Genomic DNA, 25,444 nt, shown 5'->3' on the forward strand with positions numbered 1-25,444 from the left:
AAAGCTACGAATGTGGCAGATAATGGCACATGTTGGGGCACAGAATTCCACAGGATGGGAGACACTTGGTAGAAGTCTTGGCGGCGATTGGGTAAGGAACGTATGAGTGGAGTAGAGAAGGAGGTCACGTGTGGACTCGAGATGACATGTGGGAAGGTATCGGTAGATTAGTTCTCAGATATACGGAGGAGACAGATTATGGACGGCTTTGATATTAGTTTGAACTGGATCCATGGGGAAACTGGGAACAAATGAAGGTATTTACAGAGGGAGGGGAGTAGTAGTGAGGAGAGGTGGGTTGGTTGGACACATAACACATTGCATTACTTAAAGGGGTTGTCCACTACTAGCACAGCACCTTTTTAAATATTGTATCATAGGTTGTCGTAAGTGGCCTCTTTTGCTAAGTCAGCCCTTGTGTCTCAGAATATGCATTCTAACCATGCAATATTTCTTCTCCGTCACCAGGCAGGATGCAAGCCCTCAGATATCGGGATCATCGCTCCGTATCGGCAGCAGTTAAAAGTGATCTCTAGTTATTTTACGAACTTATCATCCAGCGTTGTAGAGGTTAACACTGTGGACAAATACCAGGGAAGAGACAAAAGTATAATCATCTTGTCCTTTGTGAGAAGCAATAATGACGGGAAAGTAAGTTTCATTCTATTCTGCAAATCTTTTGGTTTCACAGTAAGAAACGTTCTACCTTTAAAATGTGCTCAATGTAAAGGTTATCCCCCCAAAATGTGCTCAATTTGAACGTTATCCCCCCAAAATGCGCTCAATGGGAAGGTTATCTCCCATCTCTCCCCCCCCCCCCCCTCCTCCCCATAATGGACTTTATGACCCTACTGGTATTGGAACAGAATGCTTTGTGGTGAAATGTGTAGATCATCTGTGATTTTAGAGCGTTGTGCAGGACATGTAGCAATGTACTGAAGGAGCGGCGAGGAAGAGTGGGAAAGACTCCTGGGGTATAATGTCAATGCCAAACGATAGATTTCATGCAAAGTTTGGACATGTGACGGCATCCAGTGTATACAGTACAGGTTTCAGTGACCTTTGCAGATATTCCATACTTCATGTGTAAAGCCACAAAAACTAGAAACTTGAGAACTTCTTGAGTTTTAAAATATATATTTAATATTGCATCAACATAACATGCATAGTCAGGATAGATGACTCTGCTCCCAGGAACTTTCAATTGATGTGAGAAAAGTTCTAAATTTGTTCTACAATAGTGATGATGAGCGAATGTGCTCGGACATCATTTTATCTGAGCATGCTTGGGTGTTATCAGAGTATCTTGGGCGTGCTCAGATGATATGTTCGAGTCACTGCGGCTGCATGTCTCCCGATTGTTAGGCGCAACACAATCAGGGATTTACTGACAAACGGGCCATCCCCGCTTGTGTTGTGGCTGTCTAACAACCATGAGACATGCAGGCGCAGGGACTTGAGCATATTACTCGAGCACGTCTAAGACCCTTGGATATCACCCGAGCATGCTCAGATAACACGATATCCAAGCATGCTCGCTCATCGCTGTTCTACAACTTTTTTTCTAAGCAGCTTGGAGATCTTCTGAAGGATTGGAGGAGGCTGAATGTGGCCCTCACAAGAGCCAAGCACAAGCTCATAATGATCGGCTGTGTTCCTACACTGTGCCGCTTTGATTCCCTGGAGAAGTTGATTTGTCATCTTCGGACTGATAATCTCATATCCTTTTTTTGTGTTTTTTGCACTGTACGGCAAGTACACAAATTCAAGTGCGTAACTAACAATGGGTAATACTTGTCAGAGCAAAGATGGGATACTGTGTACAGTACAGACCAAAAGTTTGGACACACTTTCTCATTTAAAGATTTTTCTATATTTTCATGACTATGAAAATTGTACATTCACACTGAAGGCATCAAAACTATGAATTAACACATGTGGAATTATATACTTAACAAAAAAGTGTGAAACAACTGAAAATATGTCTTATATTCTAGGTTCTTCAAAGTAGTCACCCTTTGCTTTGATGACTGCTTTGCACACTCTTGGCACGTTGTGAAAATTTGGCACAACGTGGGCAGCGGATGCAGTTTTTCAACGCATCCGCTGCCCATTGTAAATTCCCGGGGAAGGAGAGAGTGGAGTTCCGGCCGCGCATGCGCGGTAGTAAATGGCGGACCCGATGTACGAAAAAACGTTCCCTTGAACGTTTTTTTCATGATGACGGTGCATCCAGTGCACGACGGACATGACGTATGGCCATACGTCGCGATCCGTCAGCAATACTAGTCTATGGGGAAAAAACGCATCCTGCGGGCACATTTGCAGGATGTGTTTTTTCCCCAAAACGATGCATTGCAACGGACAGCAAACGACGCAAGTGTGAAAGTAGCCTAATCTATGAAGGCATCCTCTACATCTATAGGAAAGACATCACTAATCATAGATGGAGGGCTCTTTACTGAAAAGTGAGACTGTGGATCTCTCTGGTGTAGGGTGTGGTAATTTGTCTGGGTACGATGTTGCTGGGGATCGGTCATTGATATAGGGCCACTGGGATTTATCTCCTAATAGGTTATCTTTTTTTCTGTGGTGTCACATTGTAGGAATATAAACTCATCGGTGAAATTGCAATACCAAGAAGAAAAAGTTGTGGAATTCTGGAAATCACAAAATCAATAGACATGTTAATGATATAGAAACAATGAAAAAATAGAGAAAAAATGTCAAAACATCGTGAGCTATTCAGTATATACTTATAGAGTATGAGTGTCACACGCAGGAGTCCCTGCACTTACACGCCTTGGCTGCTGGCAATGAGGTTGTTAATGGTTGTCTGCCATGCTGAATGCACTTAGACAAGTCATCAAGATCCACTGCTGGCAGCTCCCTGTGCTATTGTCGACATGTGCTCGATAGGAACGTCACAGTTGCTATTCCCAAGATTATGGTTTGAGGTAAGATAATATACAGTAGCTGTACCCCTCTAGTCTTCATTCCATGTGCACTAACCGCTCGGTGCTACAGTGATTTGGTCGTGAAATCGGTGGTAAGACCATTCTCATTGGGGGACTTCGAATCCATGGGATAGTCTGCTGCCACCTGGAGGCTGACACTATTAATACATCTAATTGAAAATTGTCTCCTTCCCTGCAGATTATACCTCACCTGCTAGTATCCGGCTCACCAGTTCTCACCAATTCAGGGTTAGGGAACACTCTGCGGGGGCGGTAAGAGTTTCCTGGGCTGGTCTTCTCCAGGCATCGGTTCTGCAACTATGTAAGGCAGTGTATCAATGCATCTGTTATCTAGGTTTTACACTACTCCTTTTACTTCTGCAGACGCAAGTCTTGTCAGGAAGATACTGCAGTCAGCAAGACTGGAGTACTTCTTAACAGTATAATATTTGGTTTTTCATTCCCACCCCAGGGACAGCTTTGAGACGTCTATAATGTTTACTTTTATCTGTGATGTAGCCATATGCAGACATTTTTTTTTCTGCCTTCTATGACTCTGTAACCACTGGTTGCTGGAGGTGTCAGACAGGGTCGGAGCTGTATATGATCGTGGCCATAAAAGTGGTCTCGGCAGATGATGGTGCGCGCACAGGCTGCACGGTTTCATCACTGTCATGATGTATATGGCTCAGGAACGCTATACAGCTAGTGGGTAAAGAAGAGCTTTTCTTAAATAGAGATTCCTGTGATTTCGGTCCTCTTTTACCTGTTTCTTCAAAGAATCAGAACTTGAAACACTAAAATTCTGGTACGGATAAGAGAACATTCTGAATGTGTTGGTAAACATATACTTATTATCTGGTAAGATTCTACATTTACCAACTAACGTTTGCTCTTAGTTCTTCACACTTTAAAGGGGAACTTTTATGTCACGTGTCAGAAAAGTTTTTAAGTGACCTTTAAACCCAACAAATTCATTTCACTGAACAGGTATTCTTATTCTCCTTAACACCGGCACATCTGCAATCTCCCTCCAGGGGCCCATGAACACTTACCAATGTGATCCATGCCGTGAGATCGGGGGATAGCGGCGTCTTTGAGGAGTTTACATTTCATTTTCGTATCTGGAGATTCTTTTCCAAGATTCCATTGTACTTAATGTGAATGCGGCGTTCCCGCTTCCTGTGTATAGACCCGTCTCGTAAATGGCCGCGCTGCTTCCTCACCATTTCTGTCGGATGTTTGTAAATGTTGCAGGTGAATTACCATTAAATATTCATTAGCCGAATTGATTATTTGGTACAACGAGCGCACTCCTGACCTCATTTCATCCAATACTTTACTGTTGTTTGCTGCTAGATTAACAATTTCCTTATTAAAGAGACCAGTCCACATTTACTGTACACTAATCGGCCCTTACCATGATGGTGTGGTCACACGAGGGGCCGCTCAGTCATGTAACCTATAAAATGTGATGTGATGAGAAACTATTCAGATTGCGGATTTGGTCACCAATAATTAAGCTATGAGCTCAAGTTATTTATGTCTGTTTTGTATTATTTATAGGATTTCTTACGTTTTTTAGGTTTATACTACAATAAAATGTTAAATACTTTTCAATGTGACTTTGTGTTTATTGAGCAGAATTGTACTTACCCAGCTCCCACGGCGCTTCCTCTCAGCGTCGCAGCTTTTCCTGTATGAGTAGTCACGTGGTGCCGCTTATTACAGTTATGAATATGCGGCTCCACCCCTATGGGAGGTGGAGCCGCATATTCATCACTGTAATGTGCGGCACCACGTGACCACTCATACAGGAAGAGCTGCGACGCTGAGAGGATGGAAGCATCGAGGGAGCTGGTTAAGTATTTTAATGCCAGCGGGCAGGCGCACAGGGGAAGGGAGGGGGGAGATTACCGGGAACTTTATTTTAACAACAACAAAAAATTTTTAAAAAATGATTTTTCATTCCTTCTCTCCAGCGAACGCTGCTGGAGAGAAGAAATGAATGGGGCTTCAGCACCACAAGCTGGGGGGACAGCGCTTACTGTAGCGCTGTCTCCTGCACGGCACACGGACTGCACACGGACAGCATCCGTGTGCGGTATGTGTTTTACATGGACCCATTGACTTTAATGGGTCTGTGTGATCCGTGCGTTCCCACAAACACTGACATGTCTCCGTGTTTTGCCAACGGACACACGGTCCGTGAAAACACACTGACATGTGCAGAGACACATTGATTTTAATGTGTCTACGTGAGTCAGTGTCACCACACGTACCGGAGCCACTGACGTGTGAAACCGGCCTTAGAAATACTCTGTAACCATCAAGCTCATTACATCAAGTGGATTTTACTTGGAACTGTTGGTGTCTTTTTGCATTCCTTTCACACACCTGAGTGGAGAAACAACTCTGTCCAACAAGGATCTTTGCATTTATGCTGTTTAAAGGGGCACATTAAAGTGCCTAGTCCCCCACACAATATCTATTTAGTATGTGTGCATTTTTTTAAATAAGAATTCTATATTAATACTCTGACAAAGTTGCCTAGTAAGGCATTTATTATAATTCTATATCAGTTATGTTATAACATGTCTCGATTTTATAATTTAATTACATTTCCTCTTGCAATCATGCTTATACATACATTTTAGTCTACATATTTTATTTGAAAAATAAATGTATACAGTAGTGATTAATACAGTAGACGCACAAACAGTACCAAGTGCAGAGCAATCAGTTCAGTATTTCAGAAACCAAGAACATCTAAATGGTTTATTCCAGGATTGAAGCTATATTATTATCCTTATATGTTGTTTATTTGTACATATAGCAACCATGTAAGTACACCACAGCAGTAATATTAGCATCAGAACCTGGACAGAGGGCATACATCTACTGCAAGAGACAGCAACCGCTACGGATGATATGGACAATAGTACTGGGGTGATGTGGTCACCTTTTAGTAAATGAAAACAGTAGCAAGAATAATTGTTAGAGGGACTCTGTCACCAAGTTTCTTCCTTAGTCTGAAAGCAGAATAATGTAGAGGCAGAGACCCTGATTCCAGCAATGTGTCACTTAGTGGGCTGCTTAGTGTAGTTTTGTTAAAATCACTGTTTTATCAGCAGGAGATTATCATTACAGGACTAGTAAATCTGCTGCCAGGTAGTCAAGCATATTCATGAGCTCTGTATTACCCCGCCTCCACCTCTGATTGGCAGCTCTGTGTAGACGCAACATGGGCATAAAGCTGCCAACCAGAGGTGTGGACAGGATTATACAGAGCTCAGTATTCAGAGAACTGCTTGATCTGCGGCAGATGAAGTTGTGATTTTGTCAAAACTACATGACCAACCCAGTAAGGATGGTTTCGTTTCTCGGGCACATCAAAATGACGCACGGGGACGCATCATACAACGCATGTCCCGGTGTACACAATGTTAAATATAGGTACGCAAGACGCATGTGGATCTATGCGGATCTTAAGGAAAGAAGTACGCAGGCCTACGCTGCGCACAAAAACGTCAATGTGAAACCAGCCTGAGTCTTGGCAACTGCATAATGCTGCACTAAGATGGGGTAGCAAACGCCTGGTCACAGATTTCCTTTAAGTAATAATTAATTAGATTGTTGCTTTACTTCTGTAAAGGGGCATCTGCACTCTTTAATGTTCATTGAGCAATCCCTCCCATATAATCCAACATAAAACGTTGAGTAAGTTTATATATACAGCGCTATTAGAGACGAGCAGATCGCTTTGCGCAACCATAGCCCAGGTCCGTTTTCTCTCCCCTCTGACGGGGGCAGCACGAATTTCCTTACCCTCCGGAATCCCAGGCTCAGCTTATGATTAGTACAAAGAAAAGTAATATGACAAAATGTATCAAAATATGTAAATAAAGAATAGTGGACCACTATAAGAATAATAAGAATAAAATATTAAAAGCACAATCGTAAAGAATCTGAGCCCTGCTATACTGTTAAATGCCTATATATATAAAGCCATATATCATAAGGACACAGGACTTCATACAGGCCGCGCGAGCGCCCGTCACCGGCCGGGACGGCGCCTGCATAAGCTGCCTGAGGACTGCTCGAGACAACGCTCAACCAAGTTAAGGAATACGCTTCTACTCTGCTTTTATACTTCCAAGTTACGGACATCTATAGCGCAATCGTCTACCTGATTCTTCCTTGCGGTAACTCACATGAGAGGTACTGGACTTCCATTTGGTATATACCTGAAGCACTTACTGGAGTTACGTATTTACACATATTTATGTCAGGTAGCGCACTGCCCGAGGTGGTAGTTCACCAGCCCCACCCCCTTATGATATATTGCTTTATATATATAGGCATTTAACAGTATAGCAGGGCTCAGATTCTTTACGATTGTGCTTTTAATATTTTATTCTTAGTGGTCCACTATTCTTTATTTACATATTTTTATTTACATATTTTGATACATTTTGTCATATTACTTTTCTTTGTACTATTTCCCACTCTAGTCCCCGCATACGAGTAACCCCAGTTGTGCCACACATGCCCTAACCGGACTTCCCATTACTCTACTTATCAGGTAATCACCCACCGTGTATGCTTACTATAGCACCCTGTTAGGTTAAGCGCAGGTACATATACTGTATAACACAGTTTTTTTTGGCTGTTATTTCTCTCTCTCCTCTGTGTGGTGAGGAGCAGTACCCGCAGCTACCGTTGTCCATCCCACTAGCGCCGCTAATACACTATTGTATCTTCAGCTTATGATTAGTTTATGATTAGCCGGGCTGGAAAATCAAAATTATCAGGTCACGGCCGAGAATACGAACGTAGACGGGGGTTGTGCGATGCGCTTGTCTCTGCTGTACTTGATTTCTCATGACAATACAAAAGTTATCTACAGTGATGCTAATGGGAGCCAGCCATAATTACCCCACACCCGGGATAGGTGGACATTTCGTAGATCCCTTGAGCTGACAGCTATCTCTCCCAAATCTACCATTATTATGCACACTAATGTTGGGAGAGAGTTATCTCATTTAATATATTGTGAGGCTACAATAATACGCTGGCCAGATTTGGTCTCAGTGGGACACCCCAAGGGGTCGTCTACCTCTACTTTATATATTTAAAAACCAGGTCTAGTGTAGTGTAAAGAAAATAGGCTATTGGCCACTTCCCCTGTGCCGGACTCTTCTATTCCTTTTCCATGGAACCAATGTATCGTTGTTGTTACCAGTGATTGGCTGCACTGGTAACATGTTGCCCCCACTGGAAGAGAAAGCAATGAGTCCAACGGGGAACCTGAGCAGCACCATGGAGAAGCAGTGAGGGATTGCTGGACACATCCTTTTTATTGCTAAACTACCAGTACCTACCTTTTGTCTTCAGCTAATTGTCATGATAATCAGGAAGGTTGTGATAGAATTAAATAAAAACTCCCCGGTGAAATCCCAGTCAAATGTCTGATTTTCATATACGCGTGCTATTGTTTTGTTTTCTTAACCAATAGCATACGGACATATCATAGCCTATGGCTTTTTCACTTGCCTTGTTCTTTTGTTTTGCAGACCATCTGTCCACTAAAAAAACAGATATGTTCCATTTCGGTCCTATTTGTGGACCACTTTCGTCCATTCAAGTAAATAAGTATTCATAAAAAACAAACACAAAGTATATATGGATGGCATCCAAGCCGCCTCCATGTGCTGTCTGTTTTTCATTGACTGGTTGCCAGGGGACCTTTGGAAAAGCTTGTGACGTACTGTAAAACAGGCAGATGTTTGGTTATTTTTTTTGCACATGAAAAAAAAACTGGTGTGAATTTGACCTTTTTCTGCAGAAGGAAGAATAATTATGTATTTCATTAGAAGATGTAAGCGAATGTTTTATTTTCCTAGTTAAAAGCTCCAGATATATTTACTTCTATTCACAACACTGAACAGAGAGATATTGTACGTTAGATTGGGAGAATTCTTTTCTTTTTTTCTCAACTAGAGAGGTAACAGGTGAAAGGCACGTCTTAGGAAACACTAAGTGAAATTCAAAGAATTCTGTGAGCCATTCATATGTGGATAGATGGCATTACTGTTCCTGTGTGATGGTTCTGTGATGTTCCTGGGTTTATACTCAGAGTCCCAGCCTTCCTTGCTTGGATGAACTTCTTCCCAGCTTAACTGTTTCTCCTTTAAAAAAAAATAATAAAAAAAATTGTTCTACTGTGTATTTTAGTATAAAAAGGTTGATTGCAATAAATAGAGTTAACTGCAATTTCCCCACTGATTTCTATACTCATATGGAGATACATTCGTATCTTATGTATACATCCACAAGTGGTTGGGTTGGCCAATATTCCAATATCTGTTGATTAAAATATACTTTTGTTCATGGCACAACCACTTTAAGTACCCACAGTGAGTATTTAGTGCGTTTTTGATGCTGCAAATGTTCTAGTTTTTCTGAACCAATTAGCGAAGGTCATGTTCACGATGCATTTGTAATGCGTAGTTTATTTTGCGGCGATTTTCCAAAATTATGGTAAAAATTCTGCGCTTTTTAAAACCACAGCAAAAAAACACATTGCAAATGCTGGAACTTTAAAATGATGTTTAAAAAAAGAAAAAAAAAATTATGAAAATACACAACAGAATAGACGCCCCAAATGCTCACTGTGAGAGCTAAGCTTATGGCTGCGTTCCCAAGTTCAGCTTTTAGTGAGTTTTTGATGTTGCAGATTTTCTGCATCTATTATGTAAATTGGTTTACTTGCATTTTTTTACATGCAGTTTTTATCGTGTTTTTGACGCTGTGATTTGTCTCTTGTTATGTCGTCTTTTAAATAAAGCTGCTTTGTTTTTTATGCTTCCTGGTATTTGACTTTGAGAAAACTTTGATACAGTCATGTGTGGATTACATGTGTTTTAATGTGTTTCTACCGTGGAAACGTACTAAAATGCATGTGTGTTTTACCTGCAATCTAAGGGGAAAATCTGTATAGAAAACTCAGTGCACCCACCACAGAAATTGACATGTTGTAGATTTGAAACCCACACGGCAGGTCAGCTTTACGGGGGCATGAGGTTTCTATAAATCCCATCCACTTTGCTGAAACAGTAAGACGCTGCGTTTTTAACGTAGTGAGCATTATGCCATCATGAGCACCAGGGGCGTACATAGAAATCATGGAGACCCATAGCAGAAGTCCTGATAAGGTTTCCCCCCCCCCCCCCCAAAAAAAAAAAAAAAAAATTTTAAAAATACTTGACGGGGCACAGAAGAGCATATCTCACAACTCTGCAGCCCTTAAAGAGCAATGTTCCTCCTATTGAGGTCCTAGATTCCCCTTTCCTTGCCCCCAACACAGTATGATATCCACACAGTGAATTCCTACACAATACCCTCCACACGCACTGCATGACCCTACTGTACCCACCCGGCAAAGTATGGTGACCTCAACACAGTATGATGCCTTAACCCCTTCCTGGCCCAGCCTATTTTGACCTTAATGACCTGGCCGTTTTTTGAAATTCTGACCAGTGTCCCTTTATACAATAACTCAGGAACGCTTCAACGGATCCTGAGATTGTTATTTCGTGACATATTGGGCTTCATGTTAGTGGTAAATTTAGGTCGATAATTTTTGTGTTTATTTGTGAAAAAAAATGGAAATTTGGCTAAAATTTTGAAAATTTCGCAATTTTCAAATTTAGAATTTTTATTCTGTCTTACGAGAGTTATGTGACACAAAATAGTTAATAAATAATATTACCCACATGTCTACATCAGCACAATTTTGGAAACATTTTTTTTTTGCTAAAAAGTTATAAGGGTTAAAACTTGACCAGCGATTTCTCATTTTTACAACAAAATTTACAAAACCACTTTTTTTTAGGGACCACCTCACATTTGAAGTCAGTTTGAGGGGTCTATATGGCTGATAATACCCAAAAGTTACACCATTCTAAAAACTGCACCCCTCAAGGTGCTCAAAACCACATTCAAGAAGTTTATTAACCCTTCAGGTGCTTCACAGCAGCAGAAGCAACATGGAAGGAAAAAATGAACATTTAACTTTTTAGTCACAAAAATGAGCTTTTAGCAACAATTTTTTTTATTTTCCCAAGGGTAAAAAGAGAAACTGGACAAGGTTATTGTACAATTTGTCCTGAGTACGCCGATACCCCATATGTGGGGGGAACCACTGTTTGGGCGCACGACAGGGCTTGGAAGGGAAGGAGCGCCATTTGACTTTTTCAATGAAAAATTGGCTCAAATCTTTAGCGGACACCATGTCACGTTTGGAGAGCCCCTGTGTGCCTAAACATTGGAGCTCCTCCACAAGTGACCCCTTTTTGGAAACTAGACCCCCCAAGGAGCTTATCTAGATGCATAGTGAGCACTTTGAACCCCCAGGTGCTTCACAAATTGATCCGTAAAAATGAAAAAGTACTTTTTTTTTTTTTCACAAAAAAATTCTTTTAGCCTCAATTTTTTCATTTTCACATGGGCAACAGGATAAAATGGATCCTAAAATGTGTTGGGCAATTTCTCCTGAGTACACTGATACCTCATATGTGGTCACAAACCACTGTTTGTGCACATGGCAAGGCTCGGAAGGGAAGGAGCGCCATTTGACTTTTGAATGAAAAATTAGCTCCAATCGTTAGCGGACACCATGTCGCGTTTGGAAAGCCCCTGTGTGCCTAAACATTGGAGCTCTTCCACATGTGACCCCATTTTGGAAATGAGACCCCCAAAGGAACTTATCTAGATGCATAGTGAGCACTTTGAACCCCCAGGTGCTTTATAAATTGATCCGTAAAAATGAAAAAGTACTTTTTTTTTTCACAAAAAATGTCTTTTGGCCTCAATTTTTTCATTTTTACATGGGCAACAGAAGAAATTGGACCCCAAAAGTTGTTGTCCAGTTTGTCCTGAGTACGCTGATACCTCATATGTGGGGGGAACCACTGTTTGGGCACATATCGGGGCTCGGAAGGGAAGTAGTGACGTTTTGGAATGCAGACTTTGATGGAATGGTCTGCGGGCATCATGTTACGTTTGCAGAGCCCCTAATGTGCCTAAACAGTAGAACCCCCCCAAAAGCGACCCCATTTTGGAAACTAGACCGCCCAGGGAACTTATCTAGATATGTGGTGAGCACTTTGAACCCCCAAGTGCTTCACAGAAGTTTACAACGCAGAGCCGTGAAAATAAAAAAATAATTTTTATTTCCTCAAAAATTATATTTTAGTAAGCAATTTTTTAATTTTCACAAGGGTAACAGGAGAAGTGAAACCCAATATTTGTTGCCCAGTTTGTCCTAAGTACACTTATACCCCATATGTGGGGGTAAACCACTGATTGGGCACACATCGTGGCTCGGAAGGAAAGTAGTGACGTTTTAAAATGCAGACTTTGATGGAATGGTCTGCGGGCGTCACGTTGCATTTGCAATGTAATGTATTTTCGCAAGGGTAACAGGAGAAATTGGAGCCCAATAGTTGTTGCCCAGTTTGTCCTGAGTATGCTGGTACCCCATATGTGGGGGTAAACCACTGTTTGGGTACATGTCAGGGCTCGGAAGGGAGGGAGCACCATTTGACTTTTTGAACGCAAGATTGGATGGAATCAATGGTGGCGCCATGTTGAGTTTGGAGACCCCTGATGTGCCTAAACAGTGGAAAACCCTCTATTTTAACACTAACACCAACCCACCCCTAACCCTAATCCCAACTCTAGTCATAACCCTAATCACAACCCTAACCCCAACACACCCCTAAACATAACCCTAACCCCAACACACCCGTAATCCTAATCCTAACCCTAATCCCAACCCTAACCACAACTTTAACCCCAACACATCCCTAACCACAAGACTAATCTTAACCCTATTTCCAACCCTAGCCCTAATTCCAACCCTAACTCTAATTCTAACCCTAAGGCAGCGTATGCGTCATAGGTCAGGAAGGCGTTAACTGTGACCCCAACACAGCCTCCACAAAACATGATGGCCTCAACACAGCATGATGGCCCTGATATAGCGCTCCAAACAGCACACTGGTCCTTACAGAGCCCTCCAAACTGTATAATGGCCCCTCACAGAGCCCTCCAAACTATAATGGCCCCCCACAGAGCCCTCCAAACTGCATAATGGCCCCCACAGAGCCCTCCAAATGGATTAATGATCCTGACATAGCCCTCTAAACAGTATAATGACCCCAGCATAAAACTCCATATAATATAATTTGAATTGAATAATTTGCCCCACATTGCCATCCATATAATATAATGTCCCCACATAGCCCTCCATTTAATATAATGAATCTGAAATAACCTTCCATATATTATATTGGACCCACATCGCCTTCCATATAATGTATTGGTCCCACATAGCCTTCAATACAGCATAATTTAATGGGCTCAACAATGCCTTCTATAAAGTATAATTCCCACACAATCTACTTGTTGCTTAAAAAAAAAGACTCCCCTCTCCTCATTCCCCCACTACTCCGGTCTCGTCAGTCTGTCTTCTGCATCTCTGCACTAGTCGGCACAGAGGGTGTTTTTTAGTGACGTCCTAGCACCCGCTGCCCTGAAATGTCAAATGCAGAGGAAGAATGCTGGAGGAGGAAGCGTCAGCAGATACACCCTGCTCCATGGTTACTTTCAACTGAATTCGCATATAGGATTCCGACACAGTTTAAAGTGCGATAGCAGAGGAGGGGGGGGGGGGTTTCTGGCCCGGCCCGGTATCGGCATTGAGCCCCTTTGTCTCATGGGCCCCATAGCAGCAGCCACATGGTCTGCCGCATTTGGCGGTATGCCACTGGTGGGAACACATCCTAAAAGTATGTTTTTTGTGTGTTTGAAATGCAAACTGATTAAACTTACTAATAAACTTTAGCTGTTTCTATGTCGGCGACTAGTCCCCTAACTGGGTTTATTCCAACAGAGAAAGAAATGCCACCCCCTACCCTCTTCATATCATGACTACCTATATGTGTTAATGGAGAAGGATGTCAGGCTCAGTTCATTAATCAAACCAGCCCCCTCCACTCTCACAGCTGATACAGATATTAGCTAATAAATTAAGTCAGACAGTAAGCCCCTATTCAAGCATGTTACTAGTCCAAGGAGTGCAGAGGATCCACATCTAGGAAACCTTGGTGTTGAATCAATTTGGATTTCAAAGACATTGAAGCTTTTGGTTTGGTGGGACAGCCCCTTCCTGCATAGGAGCATACTAATATCTTAGTAATGGTACCTACGGTGGATGGCACCGAATCTGTGCCCGTGCCATTAGCAGTGAGATTGGAGATAATCTAAGATTTGAATTATAAATTAATATTGTCTGTGTATTACTGTATCTGGGGTTGTCCTGTACTGTATATCATTCACTGCTGATTACACCGTGTATATGGGAGCAGGTGTATTTGTAGAAGCTCAGAAATGAATGGCCATACAATTCACCTTTGCTATATTGTTCGGCAGATTATCCGTCAGGTTTGACTGCTTTATTTTGTTTGTTTCCATTGTCTCCAATTTCATTTCCACAGTTTCTACTTTTTTTATCATACGACTCATAGACATTTCCAGTTGCTGCAGTCTTCTCTGAAATCTGGAATACAAGCACAAAAGAATATTTTATTGATTAATGGAAAATAAATGATTTTGAATGCTTCTTTCATGTTTGTTTAATTACTCATGTAATAGTAAAACTCTTTTCCATTTACTATCTCACTACTGAAATTGGCTTAAAAAAACGACATGTGAAAAAAGCAACTATTACATCTGTTAGTGACGTTTCTTTATCTTTATATGGAGGCATCAATGTGATTGGATATTTCAACAGTGAGTCTGACCGATATCAGAAGGGGACATGGTCATAGATCTTGTCACCAATGCAATTGTTTGAAAAAAGACATTGTGATAAAGTTTGCAAAAAAATAAGTTTTTTTTGCTAAATTGAAAATATGCGGCTGAGTAAGTGCACCTTGCTATGTAATCTGAGGGCAGCATGAGGTAGCAGCTAGTATGCAGATTTTAGGGATAATAATAATCTTTATTTATATAGCGCCAACATATTCCGCTACGCTTTACAGTTTAACAGTTCACACACAACAGTCATAAGTAACAACGTTAACAATACAATAATTAAAGCAAAATAAGACGTCCCTGCTCGTGAGAGCTTACAATCTACAATGAGGTGGGGGAGATACAAAGTACAGGTGTGTATTTACAATGATGTATTTACAATGATGGTCCAGCCATCTTCAGGGGGTGGGGGATAGATGGAGATAGAGAATGGGCTACACACACACACAAACTTAAAATTACTTTTATTAGGGAACGTGATAGGACCCTCTGAACAAATGTGCTTTGAGGGAGCGTCTAAAACTATATGTAAATTGTGGATGGTCCTAATATCTTGGGGTAGAGCATTCCAGAGGATTGGCGCAGCGCGGGAGAAGTCTTGTAGTCGGGAGTGGGAGGTACGGATTAGTGCAGAGGTTAGTCGAAAGTCGTTTGCAGAGCGCAGCGGTCAGCTAGGTCGATAGACCGAAATTAAGGAGATGTAAGGAGGTGCCGCAGTGTGGAGAGCTTTGTGGATGAGAACAAGTACTTTGAATTGTATCCTGTATGAATGGGCAGCCAGTGTAACGACTGGCGAAGAGCGGCTGCATCTGAATACCGATTAGCCAGGTAGATGACCCTGGCTGCTGCATTGAGGATAGACTGAAGAGGGGAAAGTCGAGTAAGGGGGAGGCCAATTAGTAGAGCGTTGCAGTAGTCCAGGTGGGAGTGGATCAGGGCGACATTAAGGGTTTTTGTTGTTTCCATGGTGAGAAAAGGGCGGATTCTAGAGATGTTCTTTAGGTGTAAGCGGCAAGAGCGGGCAAGAGATTGTATATGGGAAGTGAAGGACAGATCGGAGTCAAACATAACACCCAGACAGCGCACCTACTGCCGGGCTGTTATTATGGTGCCACCCACGGAGAGGGAAAAGTCAGGTTTTGGGAGGTTAGGAGACGGTGGGAGCAGAAGTTCAGTTTAGGATGTGTCACTTATTAGGCTGTGTACGGTTTCCATAAAATGAAGGTTTTATCACCAGGAAATTATCACTACTCAGATCACAGGAGCCAAGTTCAGACCACACCCTCTCCTCTGATAAGCAGCTCACTTTCAATAAACAAAGTACATAGAGAGCTGTGGTGTGGGCAGGGTTAGCTTTCTGAGCTCGCCTACATCTAAAAACTAATTGTGTCATAACTACTGCACCAAGTAAACTAAATCATGCTGGAATCAGCATCTCTTTTCCTACATTATGCTGTTCTCTGAAGAAGTAGAAAAAAATTGGTGAAAGATTCCAATTTAGAATCTCTGCACTCACTTAAAAAAACATATTTAGCTTTACAGAGCTGTGGCGGTCAGCCTCTTACATTGCTTCTAGCCACCCACTGCGGAAGCAGATAGCGGAGGGTGCTAGGTGTGGGACTCCACTGATCTTGTGTTGATGACCTATACAATGGATAGTAAATATAGGAAAACTGACTGAACAGCAATCTAGTCTGAACTGGTGCATAACCAAAAAAGACTTACATAGCAAATAGATCAATGACTGCACCATTGATCTATTTGCTATACAATGGATAGTTCATCAATGTGTTAATCCCGGACAACGGCTCCATTGTTAAATGTTTAGTACAAAGTCTGACCTTAGGAATCGTGGCACAGATACGAGGCAGTATACATTCATATACAGTATGTCTAGTATGTCTGTAAGCAGTCAATATGGATGCTCTGCGTACACAGTTACCAAAGTACATACCACACCCATGTATTCTGCTATTCTGACATATACAGGTGCTTCTCACAAAAAAATGACTTTTGGGTTTTCATTGGCTGTAAGCCATAATCATCAACATTAACAGAAATAAACACATGAAATAGATCAGTCTGTTTGTAATTACTCCATATAATATATGAGTTTCACTGTTTGTAATTGAAGAACTGAAATAAATTTAACTTTTTGATGATATTCTAATTTTGTGAGAAGCACCTGTAAGTACACAGTCTTCACTTCTTTCCCCTAGCAGGGTCCCTGAGACTGATGCTGAGAGCACAGATTTTATAGCACATTTGTACTCTTCTATCTGTGCGTTGTGTTCAGATTTAGGCCAAACTCTAGCTGAGCTAACAGCAATTTATCATGCCAGCGCCCCCATAGTCATGCATGCTCATATCGGCAAAGCGTGCATGTGATCTAGCATTGAATATAACCATACCCAATCATTCATTTCTGCCTACATCATCTGTTGGGGAGGGAGTCTGGAGACTTTGATGAAATCGACAGGTTCAGCTGCACTTTCTCTAATGTGCATAGGGGCCTTTAGAGCCTTTTTAAATAGTGTTTGGTACCGTTAACAGTAACAATTGCTTGTGGTTGTGTGATCACTGGCACTCGGGCATTGTTTGTGGATGGTTAGGAAATGTAAGCAAATGTCTGATTTGTCACTATGGTGCATTCTGTACCATGAATAGTCATCATCACCTTTTCAGGTAACCATCGAAAATCTAAAATTTTCAGCCGAAGGAATTTTTTTTTTGTTAGTGAAGATCATACCCTGTTTTTTTTTTGCATCTAGAACCCCCCACACCACACCCCCAAAAAAAACAAAAGACTTGTACATTGTAAATTCTTCTTGAGAAACCCAGCTTGGCTTAGTGGACAGGTCATTCCTCAGCTCTGATAAGTTGACCACTGTGTCCAAATCTTTGTTCATCTGTGATCGACCCAAGTTCTCAATTTCAGCATTCAAAGCCAACTGTAAGAAGAATAGTTCCAAATATCAGTCAATTTTACAGCAAAACTTCAGGCTTCTGCTAAAAATCTGAAGATGAAGAGAAACTTCACCTTTCAGCATGACAACGACCCCAAGCATACCTCCAAATCAACAAGAGAATGGCTTCGCCAGAAGAAGAGCGATGTTTTGTAATGGCCCAGACCTGAATCCAATTTGTAGGTTAACCTGAAGAGGGCGCTGTACACAGGAGATGCCCTCACAATGACAGATTTAGAGCTACTGCAAGGAAGAGTGGGCAAAGATCGCCAATTCTAGATGTTCCATGCTGGTTGAATTTTTGACAGCACTCAGTCTAAGGCTAGGTTCAGATTGCGTTAATGGGACCGTGCTAACGAACAGCATTGCACAGCAAAATTAACGCCGTGCAACGCGTCTGTTAGCGCGCCCATTGGCAGCAATGGGAACGCGCATCGCTAGCGCGTGCCATTTTCGGCACGCGCTAGCGATGTGCTGGTGTTTTGTGATGCGCCTCGGACGCTGCTTGCAGCGTCCGCGGTGCACCCGAGGTCCGTTCCCCGCTCTCGCAGATCGGGGATCTGCGAGAGCGGGGACGTTAAACGCGACCCCGAAAAAGACATTGCGTTAGCGCAATCCGCTAGCGCTTAGCGCTAAACGGATTGCCCTAATGCAATCTGAACCTAGCCTAAGAGTACTTTAACAAAGTATTAGTTTAAGAGGTTGCATATTTATTCAACCATATTATTATTACAGTAGCTCTTTATATTTCTTTTTCCAACTGAACATATTTCAATTTAATTTTCAATTGAATTGTACACATTATGGGTGACATTAAAGGTGGAGAACGTTCTGAAATTATTCTTCTTGCTATGATTTTTTTTACATGACAAAAAACTGCCAATTTTAGCACAGATTTGTAGACTTATTATATCCACTGTACATTGTTAAACATTTGTCCAAGACCCTTTGTTATGTACCCTATTTCTCTCCAGGATTTCTCTCATTTTACTCTGTTCATCCTCATCCAGAATCCGGTTACCATCCTGGTCAAATCTGGAAAAGGCAGCTGTAATTTCATGATCATCATGGCCCATTCTATAAAACAGTAAAAAATCAATGTAAAGAATTTTTTTTTCCCTTTAAATTTTAGAAACGCACCCTGACAAATCCATATAAGGTGGACTTGGCTTAGTCTACATGAAACTATTTTATGAGATCGAATGTAAGTGCAAATTCACACTGAAAGTAGCCAAAGTCCTTAGAATTACTTTCCTCTGACTTGAAAGAACCACAGTTTGGACAAACTGGAACATCATTTTTAGCCTTTAGGCCACGTTCACATGTTCAGTATTTGGTCAGTATATTACATTAGTATCTGTAGGCCAAAAGAAGAAGTGGACCAATCAGAGGAAAAGTATAATAGAAGCACATCACCACTTTCTATATTTATCACCCATTCCTGGTTTTGGCTTACAAATACAGAGGTAAAATACTGACCAAATACTGATCGTGTGATCATGGCCTTAGGTGTAACATCATCTGCAGTCACCAATGCTACAAGACAGAAGTGACGCTAAGGCTGCGTGTCCACGATCAGGATGGCCGGCGGTTTAGTCGGAGCGGCAAACCCGCTCTGCGCTAAGCCCCGCCCCCTTCTGGGACGCGATGATGCCGGATGTGTTCATAGCACACATCCGGGATCATCACACCCCACACATAGGGCCCTGTGCTATATCGTGTGGTGGCGCAGCGTTGCCGCAAGATATACGGACATGCTGCGATCTTAAAAGACGCGCTGCATGTCTGTAGTCGCAGGGCCGCCGCGTGCGTGTTACCACGCATAGTGGAGACGGGACTCCACTATGCTGTAACATCTGGACGCTGCGGGTTTGACGCTGCGTCTCTATGCAGCGTCAAACACGCAGCGTTTCCTGCACGTGGACACACAGCCTAAGACGGCAGATGGATCTCACCATGCATAGCTAGCCATGAATACATTTTAATGTCTCCATTTGTTCTTAAATGGAGCAAAACAATGGATGATGTTAAATAAAAAAAAATATAATTCTCTGTTACTGTAGATAATAAATCACTGCATATACTGGGCTTCCTTATCTCACCATAGTCATTTGCTACCAGTATATTTCTACCACTTACTCTTTCAGGCTGCTCTTAAACTCTTCAAAGGACATTTCTTTTGAGCCATTCCGTAACGCTTTCTGTACATCCGATATGCGCTCCTTTTTCAGCTTAAGCTTCATTAAAGTCTTCTTGTAACCCTAAAAATAATATAAATGACCATTGGATACTAATACAGTGGCTTAATAATAGATTCTACATACACTGAAATAGATGGTGAATTTCAAGAGAACATATTGGCTTTTTTTTTTAACTCTTTCTAATTTGAAGACCCTGAAAAAAATGTCATGCTCAGTAATATGATGTATACATATGGAAACAATAACACTTATTTACAAACCATAAATGCAAAAAAAACGTTCCTTTTAGTGTTTTTGTTTCGAGAATCAGCTCTGTTTCTAAAAGTCTGGTTGTTATGCTGTTCACTTTTATTTGCGTTAGTTATCGGGAACACACATTGTTCATAAAAATCAGTAATGGACATAAAAAAGATGACCCCTACTCATACTGGACAGACTGGCCCACAAGAGTACCAGGTGACCCTCTAGTAGGTCCAGGGGCAATAATGGCTGATAAGATCTAGCTGGGGACAACCCTTCTTGAAGCTACAATGTGAGCTAAAGACTTGCCGTCTTATTTAATCAACAGTTGCCATTAGTTGCTCTATAACGCACCTACGCTTGGGGTTCTGTCAATTTTGACTGTTAGAATAGCACAGCACGCGGTACTACTATATCACAGATTACTGTATGTCACCTTCTTGATGACATGTCCTGCTTGTGTAATAAGAAAGTTGATAATTTACTTAAACCCAGACAATCTTTATAGGTAGTGGAGGATGGCATCAGAAATCAGAATAATTTCCTCCTGACGAACCCCAGTAGAACCCGGGCCTTACCTGCTTTAAGATGTCTGAAAATTGCAACTCATTTTTCTGATTTGAGAGCTCTTCTTTTACTTCTGAATATGTGTCATTGATTATAGCCAAAAACATATTCTAAAAAGGAAAAACATGGGTAAGAAAGGCTGAAGACATTCCATGACGGGGAAGCAGTTTACAGACTTTCATTATATCATGGGAAAGGTATATCTTGGGCTCGAACAATTTCTAGATTGATAATATGCCAATGAATAGTTCTAAACTTCTACATAGAAATCTTAGAATCAATATCATTTGAACTGATAACATGATATAACCAATATTTTTATAAAGGCCATATGCCAATAAAACGGCTTTAGTTACCGACATGACTGAGTACTGCTTGATCCTCAGTGCCTTTGGGAACTTTTTTGCAACTGTTTTCTCTACCATTTCATATGAGACATACTGTGTTTCATCTGTTTATTATTATTTTTTATGTTTATTTTTTATGAACTGACGTGCATAAATGTTATGATTTTTTTGTATGATGACTCATTCATGTATATCTTTTCAATTCTTTTTCGTACAAGTAAATTAGTTCTGATGAAGGTCCGGATGAGGACCGAAAACGTTCAAACTTATGTCTTTGTGGATGCACATTAAAGAATTTCTTTCTTTATGCCAAAGTTCTTCTTGAGTGCCAAGTTTTTTCTGATTTTGGATTTCTGGGCTGGATACCCTACGTGAGCACCTATCTTTAATATTAGTACGAGTGCTGTGTTGCTTCTTTTTTAGTTACTGAAAATTCCCTATCAGTATGTCTTTGGAATGTGGGAGGAAACCGGAGTACCCGGAGGAAACCCGCGCAAGCACAGAGAGAACATACAAACTCTTTCCAGATGTTGTCCTTAGTGGGATTTGAACCCAGGACTCCAGTGCTGCAAGGCTGCAGTGCTAACCACTAAGCCACCGTGCTGCCCCTGATAATAACAGGAAAGAGCAGAGTAGATCCTATATACATAAAGTTAATCACATAAAGTGCCAGTGCATAAACAATATCATAATGTCATAGCATAAAATTAGTGAGTATACTGTTGAGTTAACCAAGTAATAAGATCACATGGTGTAAAAATCCATATGTAGTAAAAAAAAAATATATTCTTATTCTTAACATCGTATTTCATATCATATTTATATGTGGATCACATGCTACAAATTCCTGAGTCTTGCTTCAGACTTTTTATTTTTATGTATATTTTTATGCCATTTTTCTATTTATCAATATAACTTTTTAAATTATATATTTAGTGGACTATTGACTACATGTGTCACGGCTCTGTTGTTGGGTGTCCCGGGACCAGGGGCTCCTTCCCTGTCCCTAATGCTAGGGACACCCTAGCTCCCTGGATTACTTATGGTGAAGACGCCGGGGTCACGTACCTTGCATTAGCTTCTGAATTCGAACTCTGTCTGTACCCTTCCCCCACCCGGGAAAGAGGAAAGTTGTAGTGTACTATAGTACATCAACCAGACTAACAAGGTAATACGAACAGGGATAAAGGAAAATACCAATCATAAAAATATACTCACACATATCACAAAGGACTGCACTGGGGAGTGGAGGCTGGGGTTAAACCAAAGTAGGAGAAGGAAGGAAATTTTCACACTCAAAAGCTTGCAACAGTCTCAGGTAAATCCATCAAACGCCTTTCTCCAATCATAAACAGTAACAACCTCCAGCCATGCAGCAAAACCTATCTCTGACGATGAGTGCTAGCCAGGGCCCATATTATATAGGAGATGAGAGTGGCTAACAGTGCACAGCTGAGAGCCTAAACTCTCCAGGAGCTCTCAACAGAGCAGATTAACCCCTGCACTGCTAAAATAAATTGACACCATTTAATATGAAGGGGAGGTGCTTCTAATCAGTGCAGTAGTAGGAGAAATCAGACACTGCGGTCCTCTGGCTCCGCTCTGTCGCGGTAAACCCGTGACACCTTGTTAATGTAGAATTTTATATAGAAATATTGTAGGTATGTAAGAACCTCTGGGATAATATATGCTTTGTAAGTTAATGTTGCTTACAATACTATACTGGTGAATTCACACGTGGCCAATTTGATGAGTTTTTTTAGCTGCAAATTATCTTGATAAAATATGCATCAAATAACAGTGTCAGGCAAGAGATGGAGATTTTATATTTTGCACACAGAAAAGCAAGCATTCATCAGATTGTTGACTACACATGGTGCTTATAGTGTTGCAGAAAATCTATGGATTTTTCCAGTGATTATCATTACACTTAATGTGGTAAGGATTGAAAACCATATGTGTTGCATGTGCAGCTCCACCCTAGAACAGCTCACGAGTGCACCATATGACACAACAGCATGTGTGATACTGACAAACGGCTAGAACTTTTCAGGCTTACCAACAATACGAAGAACACAAAGAAGACATAGGTGACAAAGTAAATGGGTCCCAGAATTCTGTTTGCATTGTCAATGGCATCATAGTCAAAATCTCCTAAAATAATTCTAAATTGAGTAAATCTACAGAAAAAGGAGAAATAAAATTACATTAATTGTACAAGGACAATGGAGGTAAACCAATAACATTTCTACTTCACTTTTGTCTCGTCATTTTATATTACAACTTTTTGTATTTTTGCCATCACTTCTCAAAAGAAAATTAGGAAGCATTTAGTGGGATGTAAAGGGCCCTCTTTGTTTCTACAAATTCTACAAATTAATTCCAGAAATTGGCAGATATTATTTTCAATTTTTTTTCTGGAATAGGGGCAGGTAAATATGCAAAAACGTATTAAAGTTGTGCACGTTTTAAATACATTTAGCGCATCTTACTTCGGTGCCCGGCTGTTAAGGACTAAAGTGCGAAATGCCAGATTTACTACTTCTCGGGAAATTAAAGTAGTTGTTCACTTTTTGACACTTCCTTCTTAACAGCTAAGCTGTCTATGATGAAAAAGAAAAAATATAAACCTACAGTGGCATGTAAAAGTTTGTGAACCCGTGGTCAAAATTACTGTTATTGTAAACAGTTAAAAGGGATATGCGGGACCTTAAAAAAGAAAGGCATGTAGTTGCAAACAGAGGCAACTACCTGTCTATTGGACCCTGCGCTGGCCATTGACCGCTCCTGCCAGAGATTCAGCTGCTTCCTGTCAACAGAGCAGCAGTTTCTCTTCCTGTTTATAGGGCAGGACTACTGGTGTCATGCTGATTGATGCCGACTTCCCCCAATTAGGCTGCACCCTATCCATTCCGGACCATTGGCATGGATATCACCAAACCACAGCAGGATTCTCAGTGAGTATGTTGAGATACTCTGCAGTACGGATTCATTTACTCACTTTTTTAGACAATTTGAACTCCAGACTATTAAGCTAGTAAGTGGGATATTTAATAACCAGTATGCTCTGCTTTTGTATCAAGAGATATAGAGGTGGGACCACAGCGCACATTGCAATTTTTGTTTATTCATATTTAATTGAAAGTCAACCATATCAGTAATCTGCAGTTAACCACCATTTTAAACATGCTTGACATTATAACTGTAAGTGCGGATACAGGGAGAAAATGAAATTATATTCTCCCTGCATTTATTTACTACCAGTCAGGGGGGTGTTTTTGGGATTGTGAACAGTCAGTGATCATTTCACAGATCATGCTCACCGCTCTGCCTGACATCCAGCTATGCAGTAAGTATGTGGGGCAGGATGTCAGTCAACAAGCGGGAGAGTGATTACTGCACGCTCACTGTATAGAGCGCCCGGACTATTCACAGTCCCAGCACCGCCCTGATGGCTGGAAGTGGGCGGTTGCAGGAAGAACATGCCTTCATTTTCTCCCTATAACAGCACTTCCAGTTAGACTGATGAACATGTTTAAAACTGTCTTTACCTGCAGATTGCAATTGCTATTTTTTGCTAATAACTTCCCTTTAAGTGAGGCATGCAGCAGACTTGATTTTAATATTTACATTGAATAGGTGCTAATTTATGAATACATCCAATATGAGTCCTGAATTACAACAGAATGCCTATATACAATATTCACTTACATGCACTTCACAAATGTGCTGAAGTTTTCCACTTGGGTTCCAAACAAGAGATATCCCAGCTGGGCATAGGCAAAAAATACTATGAAGAACATGATAGCAAAACCCAGTATATCCTTTGCACAACGAGCAAGAGTAGATGAGAGTTGGGTCATTGTCTTATTGAAGCTAATATACTTAAAGATCTGGAGAGTAGAAATGGAGCAATGGAAGCGTTAATGTTCGAAGCAATAGATATATAACAAAATATCACTGTAATCCTACTTTTACATGTCCGTTCAGCCATTCTATATGTCTGTTCCATTTTAGAAACAGACAAATGGAATAAATGATCTGCTGCGTAGTTATGCAAACGGAAGCAAAGTGAACGCCACAGATTATCTCAAGGTTCGGTTGTTGCAGTTTTTAGAACTAAAACAAAGTTTTGAGTGTAGAGGTTTTTCTTCTATTCCTAAAAAATGCAATCCAAACATATTCCCATCATAATTACCAAAGCCCTTCTGCATTTGTTTTACCTTTATGCTTTGGAGGCCTGTGATTGGCTGCAACATTTATGTGGATATATAGCTTGAAAC

General features: G+C 41.1%; 2 protein-coding genes across 2 annotated transcripts in view; one reads left to right on the top strand and one right to left on the bottom strand.

Annotated features, from left to right (window-relative positions):
* Positions 1–4,577, top strand: part of DNA2 (DNA replication helicase/nuclease 2) — a 69,572-nt gene extending 64,995 nt beyond the window's left edge. The window contains exons 19-21 of the mRNA XM_069753438.1: positions 469–651; positions 1,573–1,718; positions 3,975–4,577. Coding sequence (XP_069609539.1) covers positions 469–651; positions 1,573–1,718; positions 3,975–4,020 — 375 coding nt within the window. The 3' untranslated portion in view covers positions 4,021–4,577. The remainder of the gene's footprint in view (positions 1–468; positions 652–1,572; positions 1,719–3,974) is intronic.
* Positions 4,578–5,499: 922 nt separating this feature from the next.
* Positions 5,500–25,444, bottom strand: part of PKD2L1 (polycystin 2 like 1, transient receptor potential cation channel) — a 102,564-nt gene continuing 82,619 nt past the window's right edge. Inside the window, exons 8-15 of the mRNA XM_069753439.1 lie at positions 24,873–25,054; positions 23,221–23,341; positions 20,826–20,924; positions 19,946–20,067; positions 18,766–18,883; positions 17,655–17,791; positions 14,436–14,583; positions 5,500–9,148 (exon numbers count right to left, since the gene is read on the bottom strand). Of these exons, the coding sequence (XP_069609540.1) occupies positions 8,996–9,148; positions 14,436–14,583; positions 17,655–17,791; positions 18,766–18,883; positions 19,946–20,067; positions 20,826–20,924; positions 23,221–23,341; positions 24,873–25,054 (1,080 nt within the window). The 3' untranslated portion in view covers positions 5,500–8,995. The remainder of the gene's footprint in view (positions 9,149–14,435; positions 14,584–17,654; positions 17,792–18,765; positions 18,884–19,945; positions 20,068–20,825; positions 20,925–23,220; positions 23,342–24,872; positions 25,055–25,444) is intronic.

The sequence above is a fragment of the Ranitomeya imitator genome, chromosome 2, assembly GCF_032444005.1.
Source record: "Ranitomeya imitator isolate aRanImi1 chromosome 2, aRanImi1.pri, whole genome shotgun sequence".
NCBI classification, from domain to species: Eukaryota; Metazoa; Chordata; class Amphibia; order Anura; family Dendrobatidae; genus Ranitomeya; species Ranitomeya imitator.